The 26,441-nt window shown below is 43.0% G+C and overlaps 1 protein-coding gene across 2 annotated transcripts; it reads right to left on the reverse strand.

Moving 5' to 3' along the window:
• Positions 1–17,979: 17,979 nt before the first annotated feature.
• LOC119291855 (NADH dehydrogenase [ubiquinone] 1 beta subcomplex subunit 7-like) lies at positions 17,980–22,869 on the reverse strand. Of its 2 annotated transcripts, none has more exons than XM_037570667.1 (2): positions 22,353–22,869; positions 17,980–18,306 (listed from the first exon to the last, which is right to left on the reverse strand). In XM_037570667.1, the coding sequence occupies exon 1, from the start codon at positions 22,701–22,703 to the stop codon at positions 22,368–22,370; it is 336 nt and encodes a 111-aa protein (XP_037426564.1). In that variant the 5' UTR covers positions 22,704–22,869; the 3' UTR covers positions 17,980–18,306; positions 22,353–22,367. The 2 variants fall into 2 exon arrangements, with proteins under 2 accessions (XP_037426564.1, XP_037426563.1); XM_037570666.1 differs by having other exon boundaries at positions 18,019–18,323; positions 22,354–22,865.
• Between the last annotated feature and the right edge of the window lie 3,572 nt (positions 22,870–26,441).

Raw genomic sequence — 26,441 nt, forward strand, 5'->3', positions numbered from 1 at the left:
GATAATTCTTCGTGGTGCCATACCAATTGACTCAAACATAGGTAGCTCCGGCCACCGCCCTCTCCTTGGAGAGGTTGTGTTTCGTGTTTGGGTCTTGTTGTCTTTTGCCTTTTTCTCTGAGTCGTGCGTATTTTTGAGTTTCCTAGTGTGTTTAGCTCTTTTGTGTGTACGGTTGCTTGAAGGTGGCATTGCAAAGGCCATGTTATTTTCTTCTTGTCGAAACTTGCACTCTTTGGGCTCGCGGTACTACCGTGAAGTGCCACAGTACTACCGCTGGAGATGGGTTGCCCTGTGCCTGCACAGGTGCATCTCCAGCACGGTACTACCGCTTCCATCACGGCAATAATTTTTTACTGCCGCTGGAAGAGCAGTACTACTGCCTTGTGCGCGGTACTTCCGCACGGGCGGTACTACCGCGATGACCCGCGGTACTACTGCGTCGTCGCGAGCGGGGCAGGGGGTTCCAACTCCCCCATACCCATTCATCTCTTTTCCCACCCCGTCTCTCTCTCTCTCCTACCCAAGAACGGCGCGGGAGGACCTCGCTGGATCTCTGTCTCCAGCCACTCTCCTCGCATTCCGACCGGTGGGATCATTTCCCACCTCGCACTCTTGCCATGGACACCGGTATTTCCCCAAGGTCTCTCCTTCTTGTTCCATTCGTTTGCTTCTAGGTCTTGGGGAGATGCATGTGTAGTTCATAAGATTTTGGGCTAATTCGTTGCAAGAGGGAATTTTAAGAGAGTAGTAGTGCAGTAGACATGCCTTTTGGAGTGATACAACAGCATAGTTTGATCAACAGTAGTACCGATCTGGTGTTGCGGTTGTTTCTAGATCTAGATCCCTTGTTCCTGTGGCATTCGAAATCCGTGCGGTACTACCGCTCCTCCTAGAGCGGTACTACTGCATTCCTGCCCACGAACGCATCTCGCGCGGTACTACCGCGTGGCTGGAGCAGTACTACCACATGGGGCACGGAAGTAAAAAATTACTTGCGCTCCAGGCGCGGTACTACCTGATACGTCTCCAATGTATCTATAATTTATGAAGTATTCATGCTATTATATTATCCATCTAGGATGTTATATATGTATTTATATGCTATTTTATATGATTTTTGGGACTAACCTATTAACCTAGAGCCCAGTGCCAGTTTCTGTTTTTTCCTTGTTTTTGAGTTTTACAGAAAAGGAATACCAAACGGAGTCCAATTTACGTGCCAATTTTTGACAAATTTTTATGGACCAAAAGAAGCCCCAGGAGTGCAAGAGTTGGGCCAGAAGAGTCCTGGGCTGCCCACGAGGGTGGGGGCCACGCCCACTCCCCTAGGGCGCGCCCCCCTGCCTCGTGGACAGCCCGGAGACCCCCCTGACGTGAAACCTACGCCAAAAATTCCTATAAATACTAAAACCTCCAGATATGAACCTAGATCGGGAGTTCCGCCGCCGCAAGCCTCTGTAGCCACCAAAAACCAATCGGGACCCTATTCCGGCACCCTACGGAGGGGGGATCCCTCACCGGTGGCCATCTTCATCATCCCGGCGCTCTCCATGACAAGGAGGGAGTAGTTCACCCTCGGGGCTGAGGGTATGTACCACTAGCTATGTGTTTGATCTCTCTCTCTCTCTCGTGTCCTTGATTTGGCATGATCTTGATGTATCGCGAGCTTTTCTATTATAGTTGGATCTTATGATGCTTCTCCCCCTCTACTCTCTTGTAATGGATTGAGTTTTCCCTTTGAAGTTATCTTATCGGATTGAGTCTTTAATGATTTGAGAACACTTGATGTATGTCTTGCGTGGGATACCCGTGGTGACAATGGGGTATTCTATTGATCCACTTGATGTATGTTTTGGTGATCAACTTGTGGGTTCCATGACCTTGGGAATCTATGCATAGGGGTTGGCACACATTTTCATCTTGACTCTCCGGTAGAAACTTTGGGGCACTCTTTGAAGTACTTTGTGTTGGTTGAATAGATGAATCTAAGATTGTGTGATGCATATCGTATAATCATGCCCATGGATACTTGAGGTGACATTGGAGTATCTAGGTGACATTAGGGTTTTGGTTGATTTGTGTCTTAAGGTGTTATTCTAGTACGAACTCTATGATAGATCGAACAGAAAGAATAGCTTCGTGTTATTTTACTACGGACTCTTGAATAGATAGATCAGAAAGGATAACTTTGAGGTGGTTTCGTACCCTGCAATAATCTTTTCGTTTGTTCTCCGCTATTAGTGACTTTGGAGTGACTCTTTGTTGCATGTTGAGGGATAGTTATATGATCCAATTATGTTATTACTGTTGAGAGAACTTGCACTAGTGAAAGTATGAACCTTAGGCCTTGTTTCCTACCATTGCAATACCATTTACGCTCACTTTTACTACTTTTTACCTTGCTGTTTTTATATTTTCATATTACAAATACTCATATCTACAATCCGTATTGCACTTGTATCACCATCTCTTCGCCGAACTAGTGCACCTATACAATTTACCATTGTATTGGGTGTGTTGGGGACACAAGAGATTCTTTGTTATTTGGTTGTAGGGTTGTTTGAGAGAGACCATCTTCATCCTACGCCTCCCATGGATTGATAAACCTTAGGTCATCCACTTGAGGGAAATTTGCTACTGTCCTACAAACCTCTGCACTTGGAGGCCCAACAACGTCTACAAGTAGAAGGTTGTGTAGTATACATCACTACTGTGCCACCCCGGCATGGTACTACCGCGGCTGTAATTTTTTACTTCCGCTCGCTCGTCCGGTACTACCTAGATTTGCAAACTATGTTGTTTTGTCATTTCAAATCTCGTGTTTGCTTGTTTCTTTTGGTTTTGTCCCTCGCCTTTGCATTAATCCTTCTCGGTTCTTCTAATTTTCATGTCGTGTGTCACAGGTGGTGGCTCCGGTTCCAATGTCCGGCGCTCCAATCCCAGCTGTGACACCAGCTCCAAGCGGCTTCGCAATCCAGAGGCACCAGAGGGCTTGATGACCCACAAGCATAGGGGATCTATTGTAGTCCTTTCGATAAGTAAGAGTGTCGAACCCAACGAGGAGCAGAAGGAAATGACAAGCACTTTTCAGTAAGGTATTCTCTGCAAGCACTGAAATTGTAGGTAATAGATAGTTTTGTGATAAGATAAATTGTAACGGGTAACAAGTAATGAAAGTAAATAAGGTGCAGCAAGATGTCCCAATCCTTTTTGTAGCAAAGGACAAGCCTGGACAATTTCTTATAATGAGAAAAGCGCTCCCGGGGACACATGGGAATTATCGTCAAGCTAGTTTCATCACGCTCATATGATTCGCGTTCGGTACTTTGATAATTTGATATGTGGGTGGACCGGTGCTTGGGTACTGCCCTTACTTGGACAAGCATCCCACTTATGATTAACCCCTATTGCAAGCATCCGCAACTACAAAAGAAGTATTAAGGTAAACCTAACCATAGCATGAAACATATGGATCCAAATCAGCCTCTTACGAAGCAACGCATAAACTAGGGTTTAAGCTTCTGTCACTCTAGCAACCCATCATCTACTTATTACTTCCCAATGCCTTCCTCTAGTCCCAAATAATGGTGAAGTGTCATGTAGTAGACGTTCACATAACACCACTAGAGGAGAGACAACATACATCTCATCAAAATATCGAACGAATACCAAATTCACATGACTACTAATAGCAAGACTTCACCCATGTCCTCAGGAACAAACGTAACTACTCACAAAGCATATTCATGTACATAATCAGAGGGGTATTAATATGCATTAAGGATCTGAACATATGATCTTCCACCAAGTAAACCAATTAGCATCAACTACAAGGAGTAATCAACACTACTAGCAACCCACAGGTACCAATTTGTGGTTTTGATACAAGATTGGATACAAGAGATGAACTAGGGTTTGGAGAGGAGATGGTGCTGATGAAGATGTTGATGGAGATTGACCCCCTCCCGATGAGAGGATCATTGGTGATGATGATGGTGATGATTTCCCCCTCCCGGAGAGAAATTTCCCCGGCAGACCAGCTCTGCCGGAGCCCTAGATTGGTTCCACCAAGTTTTTGCCTCGTGGCAGCAGAGTTTTGTCCCTCGAGCTTCCTTATGATTTTTTCTGTACAAAAGACCTCATATAGGAGAAGATGGGCACCGGAGGGCCACCAGGGGGCCCAGGAGACAAGGGCGCACCCTGTAGGGGGGGCGCCCCCACCCTCCTGGCCAGGGTGTGGGCCCCCTGAGGTACTTTCTTTGCCCAATAATTCTTATTAATTCCAAAAATGACTTTCGTGGAGTTACGGGACTTTTGGAGCTATGCATAATAGGTTTCCAATGTTTGCTCCTTTTCCAGCCAGAATCCCAGCTGCCGGCATTCCCCCTCTTCATGGTAAACCTTGCAAAATAAGATAGAATAGCCATAAGTATTGTGACATAACGTGTAATAACAGCCCATAATGCAATAAATATTGATATAAAAGCATGATGCAAAATTGACATATCAACTCCCCCAAGCTTAGACCTCGCTAGTCCTCAAGCGGAAGCCGAAATCGAAAAATATGTCCACATGTTTAGAGATAGAGGTGTCGATAAAAATAAAATACGGACATGAGGGCATCATGATCATTTTTATAACAGCAACATATATAGATTTTGTCATCTGATTTCTTATGCTCAAGTAACAATCTATTCACAATATCAAGTATGGAACATAAACTTCATTGGGAACTAACAAACTATAATCTCAATCATTGAAGCAATTGCAATTTATCATAACATCAGAAAGAGTCAAGAATAGAGATTTTTAGCAAGTCCACATACTCAACTATCATATAGTCTTCTAAAATTGCTAACACTCACGCAATACTTATGGTTATGGAGTTTTAATCGGATACTGAGAAAGATAGGGGCTTATAATGTTGCCTCCCAACGTTTTACCTCAAGGGTAATGTCAACAATAATAGTTTATGCTAACGAACATCTAATTGGATATAAATATCAGGATCTCTCCAACACGAGGTGCTTACCAAAGGATAGAATGAAAAAGGGAAAGGTGGAGATCACCTTGACTCTTGCATTAAGTAAAAGACATAAAGTTAAAGATAGGCCCTTCGCAGAGGGAAGCAGAGGTTGTCATGCGCTTTTAGGGTTGGATACACAAAATCTTAATGCGAAAGAACGTCACTTTATATTGCCACTTGTGTATGGACATTTATTATGCAGTCCGTCGCTTTTATTGCTTCCATAACAAGATCGTATAAAATTTATTTTCTCCACACTAATAAGTCATGCATATTTAAAGAGCAATTTTTATTGCTTGCACCGATGACAACTTACTTGAAGGATCTTACTCAATCCATAGGTAGATATGGTGGACTCTCATGGCAAAACTAGGTTTAAGGATATTTGGAAGCACAAGTAGTATCTCTAGGTGCTAGGAATTTGGCTAGCATGAGGGGGAAAGGCAAGCTCAACATGTTAGGAAGATCCATGACAATATACTTTAACTGGAATGCGAGAAAACATAAACCATTACATTGTCTTCCTTGTCCAACGTCAACTATTTAGCATGTCATACTTTAATGAGTGCTCACAATCATAAAAGATGTCCAAGATAGTATATTTATATGTGAAAACCTCTCTCTCTCCTTATTACTTCCTATTAATTGCAACGATGACCAAAACTATGTTTGTCAACTCTCAACAACTTTTAAGCCTCATACTTTCTATGTGTGAAGTCATCACTATCCATAAGATCAATATGAACTCTTTTATTCTTTTTACTCTTTCTATTTTTCTCAAGATCATAGCTTTATTATAGATAACTCACGGACTCGATTACATAGAGAGATCACAAAGCAAAACTCAAAACTAATTCATACCAAAGCTTCAATCTACTAGATCAAGATACTACTAAAAGGATCGAACTAAGTAAAATGGTAAAGGTAGGAGTGTGATGGTGATACGATACCGGGGCACCTCCCCCAAGCTTGGCAGTTGCCAAGGGGAGTGCCCATACCCATGTGATTATGTCTTCGGAGGTGGTGAGGTAGGAGTTGTCGATGATGTAGGCTTGTCGTCCATCTTCCAAGGCATTAGTTCACCATCATAGAAGGATGATCGAGTCTCCGGGATCCTTAAATCTGCAGCCAAACTCATCCTTTTGAATCTATATTCATACTCACAGTTTTAGTTTTGCAGGTCATAGATCTGAGCTTGGAGGTGCTCGATTTTCTCTTGAAGCTTGAAGATGGTCTCTCCAATGATCTTGGCATCTAGCTTATGGCTGCTGGTAAACTCCATGATCATCATCTGGTTGGCGTTGAGTCCACGCTCCACCATCCCTTGACACTTGAAAACTTGCTGCTCCATGACCTCGAGCTTTGTCTCCACGCTTTCGGTACGCCTTGGTCCCTCCACATCGAGGATGTGTAACACCCCCTCACGCATCTCAATGGTTTGAGGGTGTTGCAGCACCTCCACGAGATAGGGGTTGATAACCCTCTCGAAAAACTTGTCCTTGGGAGCGCTTGGAGACGTCATGATGCTCTAGATCTGTTAGAAAAATAGCTCGAAACAAAACCAGAGGATTTTTGCGTGATACGTTGGTCAAGACTTTCGGGAAATTATATAAGGAATTTTTACCGACCAAAATACGTAACGTGCAAGAAAACGGAGTCCGGGAGGCACACGAGGTGTCGACGAGACGGGGGGCGTCCTGTAGGAGGGGGCGTGCCCTCCACCCTCGTGGATGCCTCGTGTCCCTCTCGGACTACTTCTTTCTTCCTAAAATTCTTAAATATTCCAAAACGTAGAAAAATTGCCATTAGAATTGTTTTGGAGTCGGTTTACTTACAGTACCACATACCTATTCCTTCTCAGAGTTTGGAACATTCTGGAAAGTGTCTCTTATGTATTCCTCAGGGGTTATGGTTTCAATAATATTAGTTTCAACATTAATAGGGTTACCTGAGATATAATGTTTGATTCTTTGACCGTTCACCACCCTCGGACTTGTGCCTTCGAATTTGTTGATTTTTATGGCACCGGAACGATAGACCTCCTCGATAACGTAAGGACCTTCCCATTTAGAGAGAAGTTTTCCTGCAAAAAATCTTAAATGAGAGTTGAATAGTAACACATAATCACCTATGTTAAATTCTCGCTTTTGTATCCTTTTGTCATGCCATCTTTTAACTTTTTCTTTAAACAATTTGGCATTCTCATATGCTTGGGTTCTCCATTCATCAAGTGAGCTAATGTCAAATAACCTCTTCTCACCGGCAAGTTTGAAATCATAGTTGAGCTCTTTAATGGCCCAATATGCCTTATGTTCAAGTTCAAGAGGTAAGTGACATGCTTTTACATAAACCATCTTATAAGGAGACATACCCATAGGATTTTTATAAGCAGTTCTATAGGCCCATAGTGCATCATCAAGTTTCTTGGACCAATTCTTTCTAGATCTATTAACAGTCTTTTGCAAAATTAATTTGAGCTCTCTATTGCTCAACTCTACTTGACCACTAGACTGTGGGTCATAAGGAGATGCAATTCTATGATTAACATCATACTTAGCAAGCATTTTACGGAAAGCACCATGAATAAAATGTGAACCACCATCAGTCATAAGATATCTAGGGACTCCAAACCTAGGAAAAATAACTTCTTTAAGCATCTTAATAGAGGTGTTATGATCAGCACTACTAGTTGGAATAAATTCTACCCACTTAGTAACGTAATCAACAGCAACTAAAATATGCGTATATCCATTAGAGGAGGGAAAAGGTCCCATATAATCAAAGCCCCAAACATCAAATAGTTCAATAACGAGAGAATAATTCATAGGCATTTCTTGACGTCTACTAATATTAACAATTCTTTGACATTCATCACATGACAAAACAAACTTACGGGTATCTTTGAAGAGAGTAGGCCAATAAAAACTGGATTGCAATACCTTGCGTAGGATTTGTTCTTGTTCATGCTCAGGTACACAACGTCTAATAACACCAGCTACTCCTTGTTTATAAAGGTGTGGGTCATCCCAAAAGTAATGTCTTAAATCATAGAAGAACTTTTTCTTTTGTTGGTATGTGAAACTAGGTGGTATAAATTTAGCGACAATGTAATTAGCATAATCAGCATACCACGGAGCAGTACGAGAAGCATTAATGACCGCTAATTGTTCATCAGGAAAGCTATTATTAATAGGCAGTGGGTCATCAAGAACATTCTCTAGTCTAGACAAGTTATCCGCAACGGGGTTCTCAGCTCCCTTTCTATCAACAATATGTAAATCAAATTCTTGAAGAAAGAGAGCCTATCTAATAAGCCTAGGTTTATCATCTTTCTTTTCCATAAGATATTTAATAGCAGCATGATCAGTGTGAATAGTAACTTTAGAATCAACAATGTAAGGTCTGAACTTATCACATGCAAATACAACTGCTAAAAATTCTTTTTCGGTAGTAGCATAATTTCTTTGGGCAGCATCAAGAGTCTTACTAGCATATTGAATAACATTTAATTTCTTATCAACTCTTTGCCCTAGAACAGCACCTACAGCATAATCGCTAGCATCACACATAATTTCAAAGGGTAAATTCCAATCAGGTGGCTGAACAATAGGTGCAGTGATCAAAGCTTTCTTAAGTACTTCAAATGCTTCTACACAATCATCATCAAAGACAAAAGGAATATCTTTTTGCAATAAATTAGTTAGAGGCCTAGAGATTTTAGAAAAGTCCTTAATGAACCTCCTATAAAAACCGGCATGACCAAGGAAACTTCTTATACCTTTAATGTCCTTGGGACATGGCATGTTTTCAATAGCATCAACTTTAGCTTTATCAACTTCAATACCTCTCTCGGAAATTTTATGCCCCAAGACAATGCCTTCATTAACCATAAAGTGACACTTTTCTCAATTTAGGACGAGACTAGTGTCTTCACATCTCTGCAAAACTCGATAAAGGTTACTCAAGCAATCATCAAAAGAGGATCCATAGATGGAAAAGTCATCCATGAATACCTCACAAATCTTTTCACAAAAGTCAGAGAATATAGCCATCATGCATCTTTGAAAGGTAGAAGGTGCATTACATAAACCAAAAGGCATACGTCTATAAGCAAGAGTACCGAAAGGGCAAGTAAAAGTAGTTTTTGATTGATCCTTTGCTGACACAGGTATTTGAGAGAACCCAGAATAACCATCTAGAAAGCAGAAATGTGTGTGTTTGGATAATCTTTCTAGCATTTGATCAATAAAAGGCAAAGGGTAATGATCTTTCTTAGTAGCTTTTATTTAATTTACGGAAAAATCAATTACCATCCTATGACCTGTAATAATTCTTTGCGGAATCAATTCATCTTTATCATTTGGAACAACAGTAATACCTCCCTTTTTAGGGACACAATGGACAGGGCTTACCCATTCACTACCAGCAACGGGATAAATTATACCTGCCTCAAGGAGCTTTAGTATCTCCTTTCTTACCACTTCTTTCATCTTAGGGTTCAATCGTCGTTGAGGATCTCTAACTGGTTTGGCATCATCCTCCAAACTAATTTTGTGTTGGCATAACGTGGGACTAGTGCCCTTGAGATCGTCCAGAGTATATCCAATAGCAGCACGGTGCTTCTTCAGAGTTTTCAACAATCTTTCCTCTTCCTGCTCTGAAAGGTTAGCACTAATAATAACATGATATATTTCCTTTTCATCAAGATAAGCATATTTAAGATTATCAGGTAATGGTTTTAGCTCAAACACGGGATCCCCCTTGGGTGGAGGAGGATCCCCTAGGATTCCAACAGGTAAGTTGTGTTTTAGAATAGGTTCCTGTTGAAGGAACACTTCATCTATTTCCCTTCTTTCCTTCATAAACATATAATTTCCATGGTCTAGCAAATATTGTTCTAGCGGATCTGTAGGAGGCACGGCAATAGAAGCAAGACCAATTATTTCATCTTTACTAGGTGTTTCTCTATAACGAGGTTGTCTACAAAACTTAGCAAAATTAAACTCATGAGTCATATCATCCAAGCCAATCGTAATAGTATCCTTTTCACAATCAATCCTAGCATTAATAGTGTTTAAGAAGAGTCTACCAAATATAATGGGACAAAATTCATCTTGTGGGGAACCAAGAACAAGGAAATCAACAGGGTATTTAACTTTCCCACACAAGACTTCAACATCTCTAACAATCCCAACTGGTTTAATAGTATCTCTATTGGCAAGCTTAATTGTAACATCAATATCTTCTAACTCAGCAGGTGCAATATCATGCATAATTTCTTTATATAAGTCATAGGGTATTGCACTAGCACTAGCACCCATATCGCATAAACCATGATAACAATGATCTCCTATTTTAACAGAAATAACAGGCATGCCTACAAGTCTATGTATTTTAGCATTGGGTTTAACAGTATTAGCAGTTTCACCATAGAAGTAAATAACATGCCCATCTAAATTATCATCCAAGAGATCTTTAACCATAGAAATACTAGGTTCAACTTTAATTTGCTCAGGAGGTGTATAAGTTCTAGTATTACTCTTATGAACAACAGTTGAAGCTTTAGCATGATTCCTTATCCTAACAGGAAAAGGTGGTTTCTCAACATAAGTAGTAGGAACAATAGGATAATTATAAGTGATAGTCTTTTCTTCAACTATAATAGGTGCAACTACTTTTACTTCAATGGGAGGATTATATTTAAACCACTTCTCCTTAGGGAGATCAACGTGAGCAGCAAAAGATTCACAGAAAGAAGCTACTATTTCAGATTCAAGTCCATATTTAGCGCTAAATCCATGAAAAGCATCGATATCCATAAAAGATTTAACACAATCAAACTTAGGTGTTATACCTGACTCCTTACCATCGTCGGAACCCCAATCTTCAGAGTTGCGTTTAATTCTTTCCAATAAGTCCCACTTGAATTCAGTAGTCTTCAGCATATAAGAACCAGCACAGGAAGTATCGAGCATGGTGCGATCATTCAGAGAAAGCCGAGCATAAAATTTTTGAATAATCATTTCTCTTGAGAGCTCATGATTGGGGCATGAATATAACATTGACTTAAGCCTCCCCCAAGCTTGAGCGATGCTTTCTCCTTCGCGAGGCTAGAAATTATATATGTAATTACGATCACGGTGAACAAGATGCATAGGATAGAACTTCTGGTGAAATTCCAACTTAAATCGTTTATAGTTCCAGGATTCCGTATCATCACATAGCATATACCATGTCAATGCATCTCCCTTCAAAGATAAAGGGAAGACCTTCCTCTTAACAACATCATCGGGAATACCTGCAAGCTTAAATAATCCACAAACTTCATCCACAAAGATAAGGTGTAAACCGGGATGCAATGTTCCATCTCCTGCAAAAGGATTGGCTAGCAGTTTCTCTATCATACCCGAAGGAATTTCAAAGTAAACATTTTCAGTAGGTTCAGTAGGTTGAGGATAAACTCTTTGCTCTACTGGTCGGGGCGAAGATGCCCCAAACAAGCCCCTCAAAGGATTAGTTTCCATAGTAACAAGTGACAGAAAATTTCAGCACACTATATAAATGTTTCCTTACCAAGTTCCCCTCACCACGGGCGCTTCACTCCCCGGCAACGGCGCCAGAAAAGAGTCTTGATGACCCACAAGTATAGAGGATCTATCGTAGTCCTTTCGATAAGTAAGAGTGTCGAACCCAACGAGGAGCAGAAGGAAATGACAAGCGCTTTTCAGTAAGGCATTCTCTGCAAGCACTGAAATTGTAGGTAATAGATAGTTTTGTGATAAGATAAATTGTAACGGGTAACAAGTAATAAAAGTAAATAAGGTGCAGCAAGGTGTCCCAATACTTTTTGTAGCAAAGGACAAGCCTGGACAATTTTTTATAATGAGAAAAGCGCTCCCGAGGACACATGGGAATTATCGTCAAGCTAGTTTCATCACGCTCATATGATTCGCGTTCGGTACTTTGATAATTTGATATGTGGGTGGACCGGTGCTTGGGTACTGCCCTTACTTGGAAAAGCATCCCACTTATGATTAACCCCTATTGCAAGCATCCGCAACTATAAAATAAGTATTAAGGTAAACCTAACCATAACATGAAACATATGGATCCAAATCAGCCCCTTATGAAGCAACGCATAAACTAGGGTTTAAGCTTCTGTCACTCTAGCAACCCATCATCTACTTATTACTTCCCAGTGCCTTTCTCTAGGCCCAAATAATGGTGAGGTGTCATGTAGTCGACGTTCACATAACACCACTAGAGGAGAGACAACATACATCTCATCAAAATATCGAACGAATACCAAATTCACATGACTACTAATAGCAAGACTTCACCCATGTCCTCAGGAACAAACGTAACTACTCATAAAGCATATTCATGTTCATAATCAGAGGGGTATTAATATGCATTAAGGATCTGAACATATGATCTTCCACCAAGTAAACCAATTAGCATCAACTACAAGGAGTAATCAACACTACTAGCAACCCACAGGTACCAATTTGTGGTTTTATTACAAGATTGGATACAAGAGATGAACTAGGGTTTGGAGAGGAGATGGTGCTGATGAAGATGTTGATGGAGATTGACCCCCTCCCGATGAGAGGATCGTTGGTGATGACGATGGTGATGATTTCCCCCTCCCGGAGGGAAATTTCCCCGGTATAACAGCTCTGCCGGAGCCCTAGATTGGTTCCGCCAAGGTTCCGCCTCGTGGCGGCGGAGTTTCGTCCTGTGAGCTTCCTTATGATTTGTTTTCTGGACAAAAGACCTCATATAGGAGAAGATGGGCACCAGAGGGCCACCAGGGGGCCCAGGAGACAGGGGGCGCGCCCCCACCCTCCTGGCCAGGGTGTGGGCCCCCTGAGGTACTTTCTTTGCCCAATAATTCTTATTAATTCCAAAAATGACTTTCGTGGAGTTGCGGGACTTTTGGAGCTGTGCAGAATAGGTTTCCAATGTTTGCTCCTTTTCCAGCCAAAATCCCAGCTGCCGACATTCCCCCTCTTCATGGTAAACCTTGCAAAATAAGAGAGAATAGCCATAACTATTGTGACATAATGTGTAATAACAGCCCATAATGCAACAAATATTGATATAAAAGCATGATGCAAAATGGATGTATCAGGGCTCCAGTGCCCAAAAGCGCAGTGTCAAGCACACTGCAAGCAGGTTCAAGGAGCCATCCATGGGCATGGACGAGATACCATTTGCCGAGTTTGTCGCTCGCCGGAAGCTCAACCGCTATGTGAAGCCCCGTGAGAATTTCAGAGGCAATGAGTTGTTTTGGTCCAAGCAACATAATCTTATCTTTCTAGATGTGATCAAGTCCAAGCAGAACATCTATGTGGACGTGCACTGGATTGACATGGTACATGTTAGGAAGGATAGCAACGGAGCATGCTTTGGAGAGACTCTGGATCTGATAGAGCAGTTTGGCATTGAGGATTTGCTAACGTTCCACCTCGACTTTGACCCTGAGATTGTGGCTCAGTTCTTTGCGTCAGTTCACTTCCATCCGGATGAGGCACGCACCATGACATGGATGACCAATGGGCAGCAGATGTCTGCTACGTGGAAGGAGTTCATGACGTTGCTCCACGTTCGTGATGAGGGGCTCAACACTCCCGTTGGCATCCGCCCTCATGCCAATCCCGAGTCAGCCAACAAGAACGAGCTCCAACCCTACCTTTTTGAGAAGAATCTTGCCAATGACAAGAAGACATGGGTGTTGAATCCATTCCTTGACATCATGCATCGGATCTTCCGCAACACACTTTTTCCCCGCATTGGTGACAAGGATAAAGTGCATGCTTACCTCGTGGACATGATGCTCATTTGTGAGGAAGCGCGTCTCCAACAGACGCAACCACTTGATGTCTCACACATCATGTGGTGTGAGTTGCAGTTTGCGGTGTTCAACCGTAAGGTACCCATCCATGGTCCTTACCTGTTTCTATTAATCTCGACGACTTGGGAGCAGCTCTTTCCCAATGAAGAGTTTGAAGCTCCCAAATGGATTCGCCATGAGCCTATCAAGCTACGCATCAAGAGCAAGTGGGCTAATACCACTTCCCAGGCAGAGGCTGAGGCTGCAAGGATGGATGTGGATGAGGATGAGCTTGAGGAGGAGGATGCAGATGAGGACAGCTCTGAGGGATACACTCCTTCCTCTTCTGAGCCCTCTTGGGCTAAGAAGCTGAAGGCAAAGATGAAGACTATGTTCTGTATGCAAGCCAAGGGGCAGTACAGGACCCATGTTGCTTCCAAGGAGAGTCGCTAGCGCGATAAGAAGATCATGAGGACCTTTGGCGAGATTGTGGAGAGTGGGTCAGAGGTGAACATCACTCCGGAGGCTGACTGGATAACCAAGTAGGATATCAGTGGACTGAGTCAGAGGAGGAGCCCATTACCGCTGCCGAGACCAATGAGGAGCATGAGGAGTGATCCCTACAGTTTGAGCTACCACCTGTGTCGTAGGTGTCCTCTCTGCCTTTTTGGTGTCTCGATGCCAAAGGGGGAGAGCGTGTAGGATTTGCGAGTCGTTGTGTCGTGTCTCACGCTTTGTGTTCGTTCGGTTGAACCTCGTTTGCTTTGGTTTGTTGGCTTGTGTTTGTGTTCGTCTGGTTCCAGGAGACTATCATATGGTGTAAGACATATGTCCTCTACTTATCTTATTATCTTATCCTATTATCTAGTATGTTAGTAGTTTGTGAGCTCATCTTGCCATGTGCCCGTTTTCACTTCATGCTCAATTCTATACCTTGTATCCATACTTATTGTTGCAAGGATTGCCTTGGTTATAAAATATAGGGGGAGTGTTGATCCTAGTATGTGTGCCATGCAGTCCAAAGCACTTCTCTAAAGTGCACACATCTAGGGGGAGCATGTCTATATTTTATAGATGTTGGGTTTGCTTATGTGTCATCTTATATCTCTCTTTGCAAATCCCGTATTGTCATCAATCCACCAAAAAGGGGGAGATTGTAAGGGTATATTTCTCCCTAAGTGGTTTTTGTGATTGATGACAATGCTTTTGCGGACTAATCGTGTGCATTGAGCATTTCAGGTATCTCGTGTATAGGCACAAGACGATTGCGTGCCCCTTGGAGTTCTTTCGAAGACGGCGTTTCTCTATGTTTCCTTTTGGTGTATTTGAGTCATAGGAAAGTCGTACTATTAAGAGGGGGTCCGCTTCGGAAAGGTTAGGGTGGAATCATCACGTACACGTCTGTTCCTTTGCACCACGTTTCCCTTGCCTCTTTGGAGCTCCGATATGTTTATCCGTGTCTCTGCAAAATGAACGTCTCCAAGTGGTAGTGTGTTGTGGCGTGCGGTAGTACTGCTCAAGGGAGCAGAAGTACTGCAAAGGCTCATGGTAGTACCGCCCAAGGATGCGGTAGTACCGCACCACCTTGCAGTAGTACCGCTCCTAGGATGTGGTAGTACTGTAACCTCTGGTCCAGCATTGCTACTCATGCGGAAGTAGGGGCGGATGTAATTTTTTTACATCCACGCCCTATGCATTAGTACCGCTCCCTGGATGCGGTAGTACCGCGTCGGACTTTTGCACCGATCTAAATTCAGCGGAAGTAGTCACGGATGTAACTTTATTCATCTGTGCCTTCCCAGCCCAGTTGAACCCTGCCTTGCGGTAGTACCACAAGGGTGCACGGTAGTACCGCTCCGGCGGTTCTACCGCTCGTAGCGTCAATACAAAAGGGCTTCTTCTGGGATCTGCCATGGGTGCGGTAGTACCGCACCGCCTGGCGGTAGTACCGCAATGCCTTGCGGTAGTATTGCTTGTCTGGTGCGATAGTACCGCATGTCGCGGGCTGGTTAAGTGGATAACAGTTGGATTTGTCCCTTGACTATAAAAGGGGAGTCTTCTTCTTTGAGTTGACTACCTCTCCCATCCCTAAGCTCCATTGATGCTCTAAGCTCCATTTTCGCTCGATCTCTCTCCCTAGCTAATCAAACTTGTTGATTCTCTAGGGATTGGTTGAGAAGGCCTCGATCTACACTTCCACCAAGAGAAATTTGATTCCCCCCACTAATCCCTTGCGGATCTTATTACTCTTGGGTGTTTGAGCACCCTAGACGGAGGTCACCGCGGAGCCATAGTCCATTGTCATGAAGCTTCGTGGTGTCACTGGGAGCCTCCAATTCAGTTGTGGAGATTGCCCCAACCTTGTTTGTATAGGTTCGCTCGCCGCCTCCAAGGGCACCAATAGTGGAATCACAGCATCTCTCATTGTGTGAGAGGGTGAGGAGAATATGGTGGCCCTAGTGGCTTCTTGGGGAGCATTGTGCCTCCACACCGCTCCAATGGAGACGTACTTCCCCTCAAAAGGAAGGAACTTCGGTAACACATCCTCGTCTCCATCGGTTCCACTTTTGGTTATCTCTCACCTTTACTTGTGCAAGCTATATTGTGTTATATCCTTTGCTTGCTTGTGTGCTTAATGTTGTTGCATCATATAGGTTGCTCAACTAGTTGCATATCTAGACAACCTACTTTGATGCAAAGTTCAATTTGGTAAAGAAAAGCTAAAAATTGTTAGTTGCCTATTCACCCCGCCCCCCCCCTCTCTAGTCAACTATATCAATCCTTTCACTCTTAATAAAAAAATTAATTTTGCAAGTTCGTTATTACAGGTAGTTCCTACAAAAAATTGGACTAATGACGTATACAATGCTTGAATTATCAATGTAGATGCTACATAGTCGGTTATCATCTTTCAAAGACTACGAGTATAATAGGAGCATCCGTGGACAAAAGGACCACCCTAAGATGATCATCTCATGGCTAGGAACAAATCAAATTAGATGGTTCTATTTCTCAACCTTTCTGACTTGCTCCTACGGAACCAAGATCGAAAGGATTGAAAAAGTCAGCCATTCACAACCACTGATGCAGGATTCCTCGAAAAGTTAGGGATTACTAGTTCTTTTTCAAAATAGATTTCGAAAAGAATAGATCCAGTCTTGTACATATGCGAGGAAGGTAATCAAAAAAGAGAAAAGACGAGTTCTTTTTTTTATCACTTAGGAGCAATACGAGATGGAAGTCTCATGCACGGTTTTGCATGAGAGAAAGAAGGGAGGAATCCTTTAGCTTCAGCCACGCGAATTCTCGATATTCCTTTTCATTCCCATCAAACAAATGGCATCTTCTTCTGGAATCCTATCTATTATTAGCACGATTTTGGGAAATCCCCTTGCTATTACTCAAACAAGCATGAAACGTATGCTTGCATATTCGTCCTTACGGCAAATCAGATATGTAATTATTAGAATAATTTTTGGAGACTCAAATGATGGATATGCAAGCATGATAATTTATATGTTTTCTATATCTCCATGAATCTAGGAACTTTTGCTTGCATTGTATTATTTGGTCTATGTACCGAAACTAGTAACATTCAAAATTATGCAGGATTATACATGACAGTTCCATTTTTGGCTCTCTCTTTATCCCTATGTCTCTTATCCCTAGGTGGCCTTCCTCTAGTAGCCGGTTTCTTTGAAAACTCTATACATTTTGGTATGGATGGCAAGCAGGCCTATATTTCTTGGTTTCAATAGGACTCCATACGAGCATTCTGCCTATCTACTACTATCTAAAAAAATTAAGTTATTAATGACTGGATGAAACCAAGAAATATCCTCTTATGTGTGAAACTATAAAAGATCCTCCATCGAATTGAGTATGACTGTACATGTGATAGCATCTACTATACGAGAATATCAATGAACCCCATTTTTGTAATTGCTCAAGATACCCTCTTTTAGCTGGTAGGTCTATTTCTTAGTTCAAGATCCCTCTTAATAAGTGGAATAAAAGAATTATTAGATCTGTTCCGCCCAATACGAGTAACCGCAACTCCCACAGTACGTAGGATGCATTGCTGACAAGGCTCGAACGGAAGAATCTGTGGCCACAATAACCAGTAATCTCACAAGGTTAATATAGCAGCAGATTGTAAGGAGAGATATTCATGTTGTAAAATAGGCTCCTACTACATCAAGGCAGATGCAAAAGCAGAGGCCATGCACTGCATTCAAAACTTCAAGCTTGCCATTTCACTCGTCGAGTATAGGAAGACAGCTGGTTCCTTATTCCATCAAACTTAAACTTGAACCAAAGGAGGGAAGGCGGAGGGGAACAAGACCAAGAAAGAAAGAGTTAACTTTATGCCGAATTCAAACAGATGTTTCGTTCATACAAGAACAACATTCATGATCCTTGCGAGCACAGCGCCCTTCGAGCTCTAGCCACCAACCCCTCCTGCACATCCAAAAGGAATCCATTATTCGTCAATTAGGAGTATGATGATTTAGTGACGAATATGCGCTGCAGAAAAATACAATCAAGTGGGCTTTCAGACAGGAAGTGTCACCACTGAAGGGTAAAAAAAAAGAACAGAGCCACATTTTCTGACCCAGATTCAGGCCAAAATGTTAGCCTCATGCCAACTGGATAGGGAAGAAACTCTTGTCCCAAACATTAACCATCTAACACATACCACCAGTAGACATCAAAGGGCGTAGTGATGAATTTACATGGGAGACAAACCCCTCAGAAGGTCATTGTCATTTAGGAGAATGAGATAACAGAGCAACACCTATCAATTTTGGCCTGAATGGACCGACACCCCATATACCCGAAATGAACAGTCAAAGGCGACAAAACCTGATGGGCAGCATAGAAAAGATTGCAAATGCCAAAAACCTTCACATCAAAATGTCATGATGCACCAAGTCCGAAGGAAAGAGTACCCCACATACAGTATAAGTGCAGGGATTCCTTTGCAGTTATTATTAACAGAACGAATGAGCCTGGAACAGCCAAAGGACACTAGTTGTGGTATGCCATTATACTCTGTCCTTTGCTTCTTGCTGTCACAGGCTGCAAACAGAATCATCGGACAAGATTGCAGAACTGCTAAAAAGACATGATTTACAGTGGACGGTTTGCAGCCATATGGGCTAGATCAGACCAAAAGATTCCTCAAATATCACATCCGTTGTGTTTTCAACATGTCACAGGTAAGCACAGGACTCCCGATGCAAATGTAAGGTAACACTGAAGTCTATTTCTTTGAACAAGATGTCATGATGGTTTCTTGCATGAGTTAGACAGGTTACTCGTGTGCAGGGATTCCTTTGCAGTTACTATTAATGGAACAAATTAGCCTGGACCACCCAAAGGACACTAGTTGTATGTACAACATTATTCTGTCCTTCGTTTCTTGTTGTCACAGGCTGCAAACAGAATTATCAGACAAGATCGTGCGTGGAACTGCTAAAAGGACAGGGTTTACAGTGGACAGTCTGCAGCCATATGGGCTAGATCAGATCCGAAAGATTCCTTAAATATCACATCCATTGTGTTTTCAACATGTCACAGGCTAGCAAAGGACTCCTGGTGTAAATGTAAGGTAAAACTGAAGTCTGTCTTTGAGCTAGATCCCATGATGGTTCCTTGCATCAGTTATACAGGTTACTCGTGTTAAGTTGGAAGTACAGGGATACTTTGCAGTGGCCTCGAGCACCCAAAGGACACTAGTTGTACGTATGGCATTATTATGTCCTTTGTTTCTTGTTGTCACAGGCTGCAAACAGAGTTAACAGACAAGACCGTGGAACTGCTAAAAAGACATGATTTACAGTGGACGGTTTGCAGCCATATGGGATCAGATTCAAAAGATTCCTTATATATCACATCCGTGATATTCTCAACATATCATGAGTGGGCAAAGAACTTGACTGACTGCAAATGTGAGGTAAAAACTGAAGTTTCACATATGTTCATTTCTTTTGAGTTACTTCTTATGATGGTTTCTTGGATGAATTAGAAAGGCTACCCCTGTTAAGCTTAAGTTGGAGAAGCTTCTAAAACAAAGCAAGTGACTTAGCTAGAAGCAGACAGAACTAATAACTAATTGTACAGCACAAATATGAATCATCACCAGAATAAAACAAAGCAAGCTATGGTGTTTCTCACTTGATTAACTAGTTCAACAGGTGACCATGTGGCATCTAACTTTTGGTGGCAATTTTTCAGTGTAAAAATCTAAATCATTGAATTGGATATGACAACATATTTGCAGAAAGAAAAGAAAAGATCCGAATGACAATTTTCTCAGCTGTGTGACCTTATGTTTTTTTTCATTCTTTGATTGGGCTTTGCTGTATGCCAGTATATTGACAAGCTGCCTATATCTGTTGGCATTTGACCTCAAGTATGTGTTTCCTGGTGACTGTGAACAGTGGCAGACCCAGGAATGAGCTTAGCCGGGCCGAAACATTTAAGGTCTAAAATTTAAGTTACAAATGCAAGTCTACTCAAGCAAAACTCATGAAATTCAACTACTAAGAACATGAAAAGGCATAAAACAACCAGGAGAACAACTAACATACTATTGATGCTTGAAATACTCACTTGATACCACAGTACGACAAGGAGCGGGCGGCGCGGGAAGCAGCAGCCTGGAGCAGGCGGTGGTGCAGCAGGCAGGAGTGGCATGGAGCAGCAGGAGGGTGCAGCACCGCACGGAGCGGCAGCGCGCGAGAGTGGATTAGGGCTCAGGGAGTTGGCCGACTCAGGAAGGGGATGATTTGGGGGAGAGGCCTAGATTGTTTTGGTGTCTGGTTATATTTTTAGTGAACCTGCTAACAACTTTATTTATCAAAAGAAATTATAGCAGTGATGCAAATGGGTCATGAGGAACCCCTAGCCAAATATGACGATATTGATCTGAGTACCAGAATTTTACTAGCTTGTGTGCCTCACAAATAGCACTACGACCTATACCTTCTCTCCATGCTGGCATTTTTTTGATTCAGAGACCGTCCGTGGTGGCTGCCTGGCTGCACGTGGACGTGACGTCCGATCCACGTTGGGCCTTAAGTTCAATCACTCCAGCCCAAGCCCAAATACCTTCTCTCCCTAAACCTCACGTACCCCTTCACGCGCAGAGGTCGCATAAACAGGCAAACAGCAGCGCTGCCGTTCCCCACCGGAGGGAAACTGAAAAGACCAGCTCGACCCAGTGGTAGATCCGCCACTGACTGCGAAATGCATCGTGTTTAACTATAGTGAACCCTTTGTTCTTCCAGTTTCAATAGTCTACGTGAAAATATACCTCGTCTTCTTGGTTGTTTTGAGTTCATAAATCATATTGTTATCTAACCAGCTCGATGAATAGGTGAAGGCACAACTTTATTTAGAAACCAGTACACATATCTGTTGATTTCTGGTTACATTCAGTAGCCCGGACCATTCTCACACTTCCTGTTCTTGCTTGAATTCATCAATTCAATGCACCTAATGCATCTGCCTTACATTACCTTTTGATAACTCATTTACTTCATAGTTGGTATGCAATCAACCGTGAGATTTTATACGAATTCTAGAGTTCTTTATCTCTCTATTGAAATGGACGACGCTAAAAAAGATCCCTGTTTCTGTTTCCATTTATTGAATGGAGGCCCTGTTAGCCTGTCTATGGCAATGGAGAGCTTCTCAACTAGTTGTAGTTGCTAGTAAATCACTAACCGCAAAATGTCACCTATTGATGGAGACACAGAGACTGAGATAGTAAGGTAGCAAGTTTGTTGATGAAGCTTTTCTTTTCTAATTCAACACATAATCAGAACAGATAGCCCCTCTGCTGCTAAGACTAGTCTAAAATTGTAATGCTTCACCGGTGCTACAAAAAAAGAATTCCAGAATAGATTATGAATTAGTTTTGAAGCTCTACAAAAATCCACAGGCCAAACAGCAGGAATTCATGTTAGCTTTATTTACACCTATGTAATCCTTTTTCGCATTTCAAAAGCTCTATAGCCACAAAATATTCACATTTGACAACTCAACAGAAGTATAAAACTCCGGAATGAATAATCCACAGGCCAAACACACAGGGATTCGTGTTAGCTTTACACCTATGTAATCCCTTTTTGCACTGTCAAAGCACTGTAAGCTCGAAACATTCACAATTCACAACTCAAAAAGTACAAACTGCAGAATAACAACAGAAATGGACGGAGCAACAGTGAAATGCAAGGATATGGCATGAAAGCGGATCCCAGATCCCCTGCATACATCGGTTTACAGATCTAGACTCTAAACGTCTGCCAGCATCCCGTGAATTTGAGTCGAACCCGATGCAATCGACTCGCAATCGGAAATAGGGGTCAACTATCCTACCGCAAACCCTAGCTATTCACGGAACCCCGCCCAATCAACCTAATTAATGTTGACGCAATGCCTCGAACGGAAAATAAATGATGGGAAGGAGCGGGCGGTTCACCTGAATCTGACGGATCAGGCGAGCTTGGCGGTGGAGGGGGCGAGGGGCACGCCGATGGTGACGCTGCCCTTGACCTTGGCGCCCGCCTGCGCCTCGCGGATCTTCTGCATCTGGAGCATCCGCTCCATGACGAGCTCGTACTGGCACTTCTCGTAGGAGTGGCGCTCGGGCTCGCACTTCCAGGGGAGGTAGAACTCGGCGACGCGGCACTTGTTGAGCGGGATGAGGAGGTGCGCGCACTGGTCGCGGTAGGGGATCGGCAGGCGCGCCTCCGCCATCTCCGCCTGGGTCGCGATCTGCGGCTTCGAGGTGCCCAGCTGCACGCCGGCCGCCGCCGCCGCCTCTTCCATCACTCACCTTCTTCTCTCTTCTCCGCTCCGGCGAGGTCGCCGATGGGCTGTGCGGGTGCGGGCTCGGTGCGGCGCGTGGTTCGGGCGAGAGAGTGGTGGTGGGTTCCCGTCGCTCTGGAGCTTTTGGACTGTGGGTGTTGGTCTGGGTTCGGGCGGGCTCGAGTCGGGGCCTGCGACTGGGAGTTCTTTCTGCTTCTCTACCGCGGCCTTTTAACGGTTGCATGTATTTTAAATAATTTGCCGAGAGAAAAATACTGGAGTATTAAAATGTTTTGTTGCGAAAATGTTTTGTGCTGTATTTTAGTTTGACTAGGTAATTGTCCGTGCGTTGCAATGGATGCATAAACATTCTAGTAGATTAGGCTATGACTGCACATCTATTATCATATTTTGTGCTAAAATCTTAGCAAGTTTTTACGCAATCACCATGATTTATCTTTATAAGCACTTACTTGGTAAGAACTTATTAATATATGAAAGAAAAACAAATCACTATTATTTATCTGCCATCTTGTTATCAAGTACTCTCCCCGTCCCATAATACAAGACGGATGCAATATTGTCTTATATTATAATACGGGGTGAGTACAATTTTGGTAAAAACTTCTTGACTTGCTAGAGAAAAAATTTATTTTATTTCGGTAAGTTGGGACGATTGAGTTGGTTTTTAGGAAAAGTGGATGAGAGAAAAATCAGAGATGGGGCGACAAATCAAAAAAGAGGATGGAGGGGGAACGTATATAAAGAGATTGGACGAAGGAAAGGGTGGAATGAGAACTTTACATATTTTTAGTATAATAAATGTCTTATATTATGGGACAAAGGGAGTACAATTTTGGTAAAAACTACTTGACTTCCCAAAAAAATTTGATAAGTTGGGATGATTGAGTCGGTTTTTAGGGAAAACAAATGAGAGAAAAATCAGAGATGGGGGAACAAATCAAAAAATAGGATGGAGGGTGAACGTCCATAAAGAGATTGGATGACGAAAAGGGTGAAATGGAAACTTTACATTCTTTTTAATAAGTAGTATAATACAATAAATATTATGTTGTGTAGAACATGAATATTTAAAGTAATAATATGAGAGCTAAAACTAAAAATACATATAATTTTTCATGTTTGCTTATATCCATAAATTTGAAGATTCTGCTAAACATTTTTATGAATAAGAGCACTATATTTCCCCACTTTATGCTTAAGTTGTTCCCTTTCTCACTTGGAGGAGTTGTTCCTTTTCTCACTTGGAGAAGATGCTAGAACTTGTAATTAATTGCCACCTGGAACTATAACAAGTTATCAAGATTGTCTCTTTGCTTTCATAAAAAGATTTATGTCACTACATAAATCTCGTGTTGGGGTTTTGTAAGTGCATCTAGTGCCACCCCTAGTTGGTTTTGGAGCATTGATGACAAACCTGGTTGAGGGACTAATGTGTTTGTGAGAATTGCAGGATAACACACGTAGTAGTCTCATATTGATTCGGTTTACCTACCAGAGATGACCCCTAAAAATGTGTGAAGACATTGAAGACAATGGTGGTCTGTGAAGACATTCACATTGAAGACTATGACGGAGAAGACATCTCGTGAAGACTATGGAGTGCGAAGACATAGTTGTTTCGAGTTTCCTTTTCTTCTTTGTTGAGTCACAGGAACCACCGTACTGTTAAGTGGGGTCCCAGTGAACAAAGCCAGAGTGACTGATGTGATGCTCAACCAAATCCTATGTCTTCGAGCAAAGACAATGAGAGTAAATCTTATCCAGAGCTGGATGAGTCAGCTTGGCTTGTAGCCTAAGTTAAGCTGCCGCGTGTGTTTGAAATCTGACCATTGGACACGTGTCAGTTCCTTAGTGACCAGGGTCATTTTGGACAAATCAGGTCGGGTTGCCTCTTGGCTACAAATAGCCCACCCCCTACACCATAAATTGGTGGCTGCTCAGAGTTAGTGCACGGCTTTTGTCGTTTGAGAGCAACCCACCTCCGAAGCCTTTGAGAGAGAATTCTTGCGAGGACAAAGCCCAAAACACCCAGAGCCAAAGAGTGTTAGGCATCACTGAAGTCTTTTTGTCTGCGTGATCTGAAAACTTATTACACTTGAGGACTATGAATCCTCTAGACGGTTAGGCGTCGCATTCTGAGCATCCAAGAGTCATTGTGGATTGCCGGTGAACGGAGTTTGTGAAGGTTTGAAAGTCTCCCTTGAAGACTTACCAGAGTGATTGGGCGAGGACTAAGTGTTCTTAGCTCAAGGGGAATAAGGTGAAGACACGGTCTTCTGAGTTGAATCTCAGCCTTCCTAACCAGACATACAGTTGTCACAGCAACTGAAACTGGTCCAACAAATCCCTTGTCCTCTCCGAGCAACTGGTTCTATCCTACCTCTCTCACCTTACTTACAGTTTGTCTTCGTGAAGTCTTTGCCTGCTTTCCTGATCTATTTTACTTTACTGTGTGAAGACTATTGTCTGTTTGGCTTCATACTATCTTCCATCCTGATCCTTTCTACCTAGATGCTCATAGTCTTCGTGCTTTCACTGCATTACTACTTGACTATGGCTTGTCTAGTGTAGTCTACCTTCCGCTGCATATCTATAGGATACATTTCCATTGTTTGTCTTTTGAAACAACCCTGTTTGAAGACTTTCATAAAAATGGCCTATTCACCCCCCCCCCCTCTAGTCGAATACTAGCACTTTCAATTGGTATCAGAGCAAGGCGCTCCCTTGTTCTGTGTGATTCAGTTTAACCACCTGGAGTTTTAGCTATGTCGACTGCAGGGATAATCAAAGTCTCCATTGCGTGCCCTGTCTTCGATGGGACTGATTACCCCTACTGGAAGAATAAGATGCGTATGCATCTTAAAGCCATTGATATCGATCTCTGGTATGTCGTCAAGAACAGCGTTGCCAAGACTGGTGAAGGTGTCACTCCTGCTGATGTCAAGAAGTTCGTTCAACTGGACTCAACTGCCAAGAATATCATTTGTGGTCATCTGACCAAAGGGCAGTATGGTCATGTGAGTGCTCTGGATACCGCGAAGCTGGTCTGGGACTGGCTCTCCAAGTAAAGCCCCGGATCCGATGCGCCAGGTGTCCACCAGTTATTCGCCGTCGTTGCCATGTCATTTGCTTGCGTGTTGCATTTTGCCATGTCATCATCTGCATTTCATCTGCATGTTTTTCAAAACTTGCATCCGTTCGGGTTCCCCCGGTTCTCTCTGTTGTCCGTTCGGAGTCCAGACCTCTCGCGCGCGCCCGTCGTCCCCTCTCGGACCTTGTTTCATGAGTGGGATAAAAACGTTCTCGGAATGGACCGAGGTTTGCCGAGTGTCCTTGGTATAGCACCGGTAGACCGCCCGTCAAATTGCGTTCCATTTGGAGGTCATTTGATGCCCCAACGGTTAACGCGTAGCCCGAAACCCCTCTCTCTTTGCAGCCCAACCCCCCTTACACAGCCCGTGAGCCCATCCAAACCCACTCCATGCTCTCGGTCGTTCGATCACGATCGTGTGGGCGAAAACCATTCCTCATTTGGACTCTCCTAGCTCCCTCTACCTATATAAACACATTCTCCCCCGAAATTCACGGATGATTTCCACCCTAACCCTAGCCCCGCTCCCTCTCCGCCGTCGGACACGTCCGGATCGGACCGGACGAATCCCACCGCCGCGCCCAGCCAACCAGGGAGCGCCACGTGGCACTCCCCGCCGTCTTCGCCGTCCGGCCCGCCCAGCC

The sequence above is a fragment of the Triticum dicoccoides genome, chromosome 4B (genome assembly GCF_002162155.2).
Source record: "Triticum dicoccoides isolate Atlit2015 ecotype Zavitan chromosome 4B, WEW_v2.0, whole genome shotgun sequence".
NCBI classification, from domain to species: Eukaryota; Viridiplantae; Streptophyta; class Magnoliopsida; order Poales; family Poaceae; genus Triticum; species Triticum dicoccoides.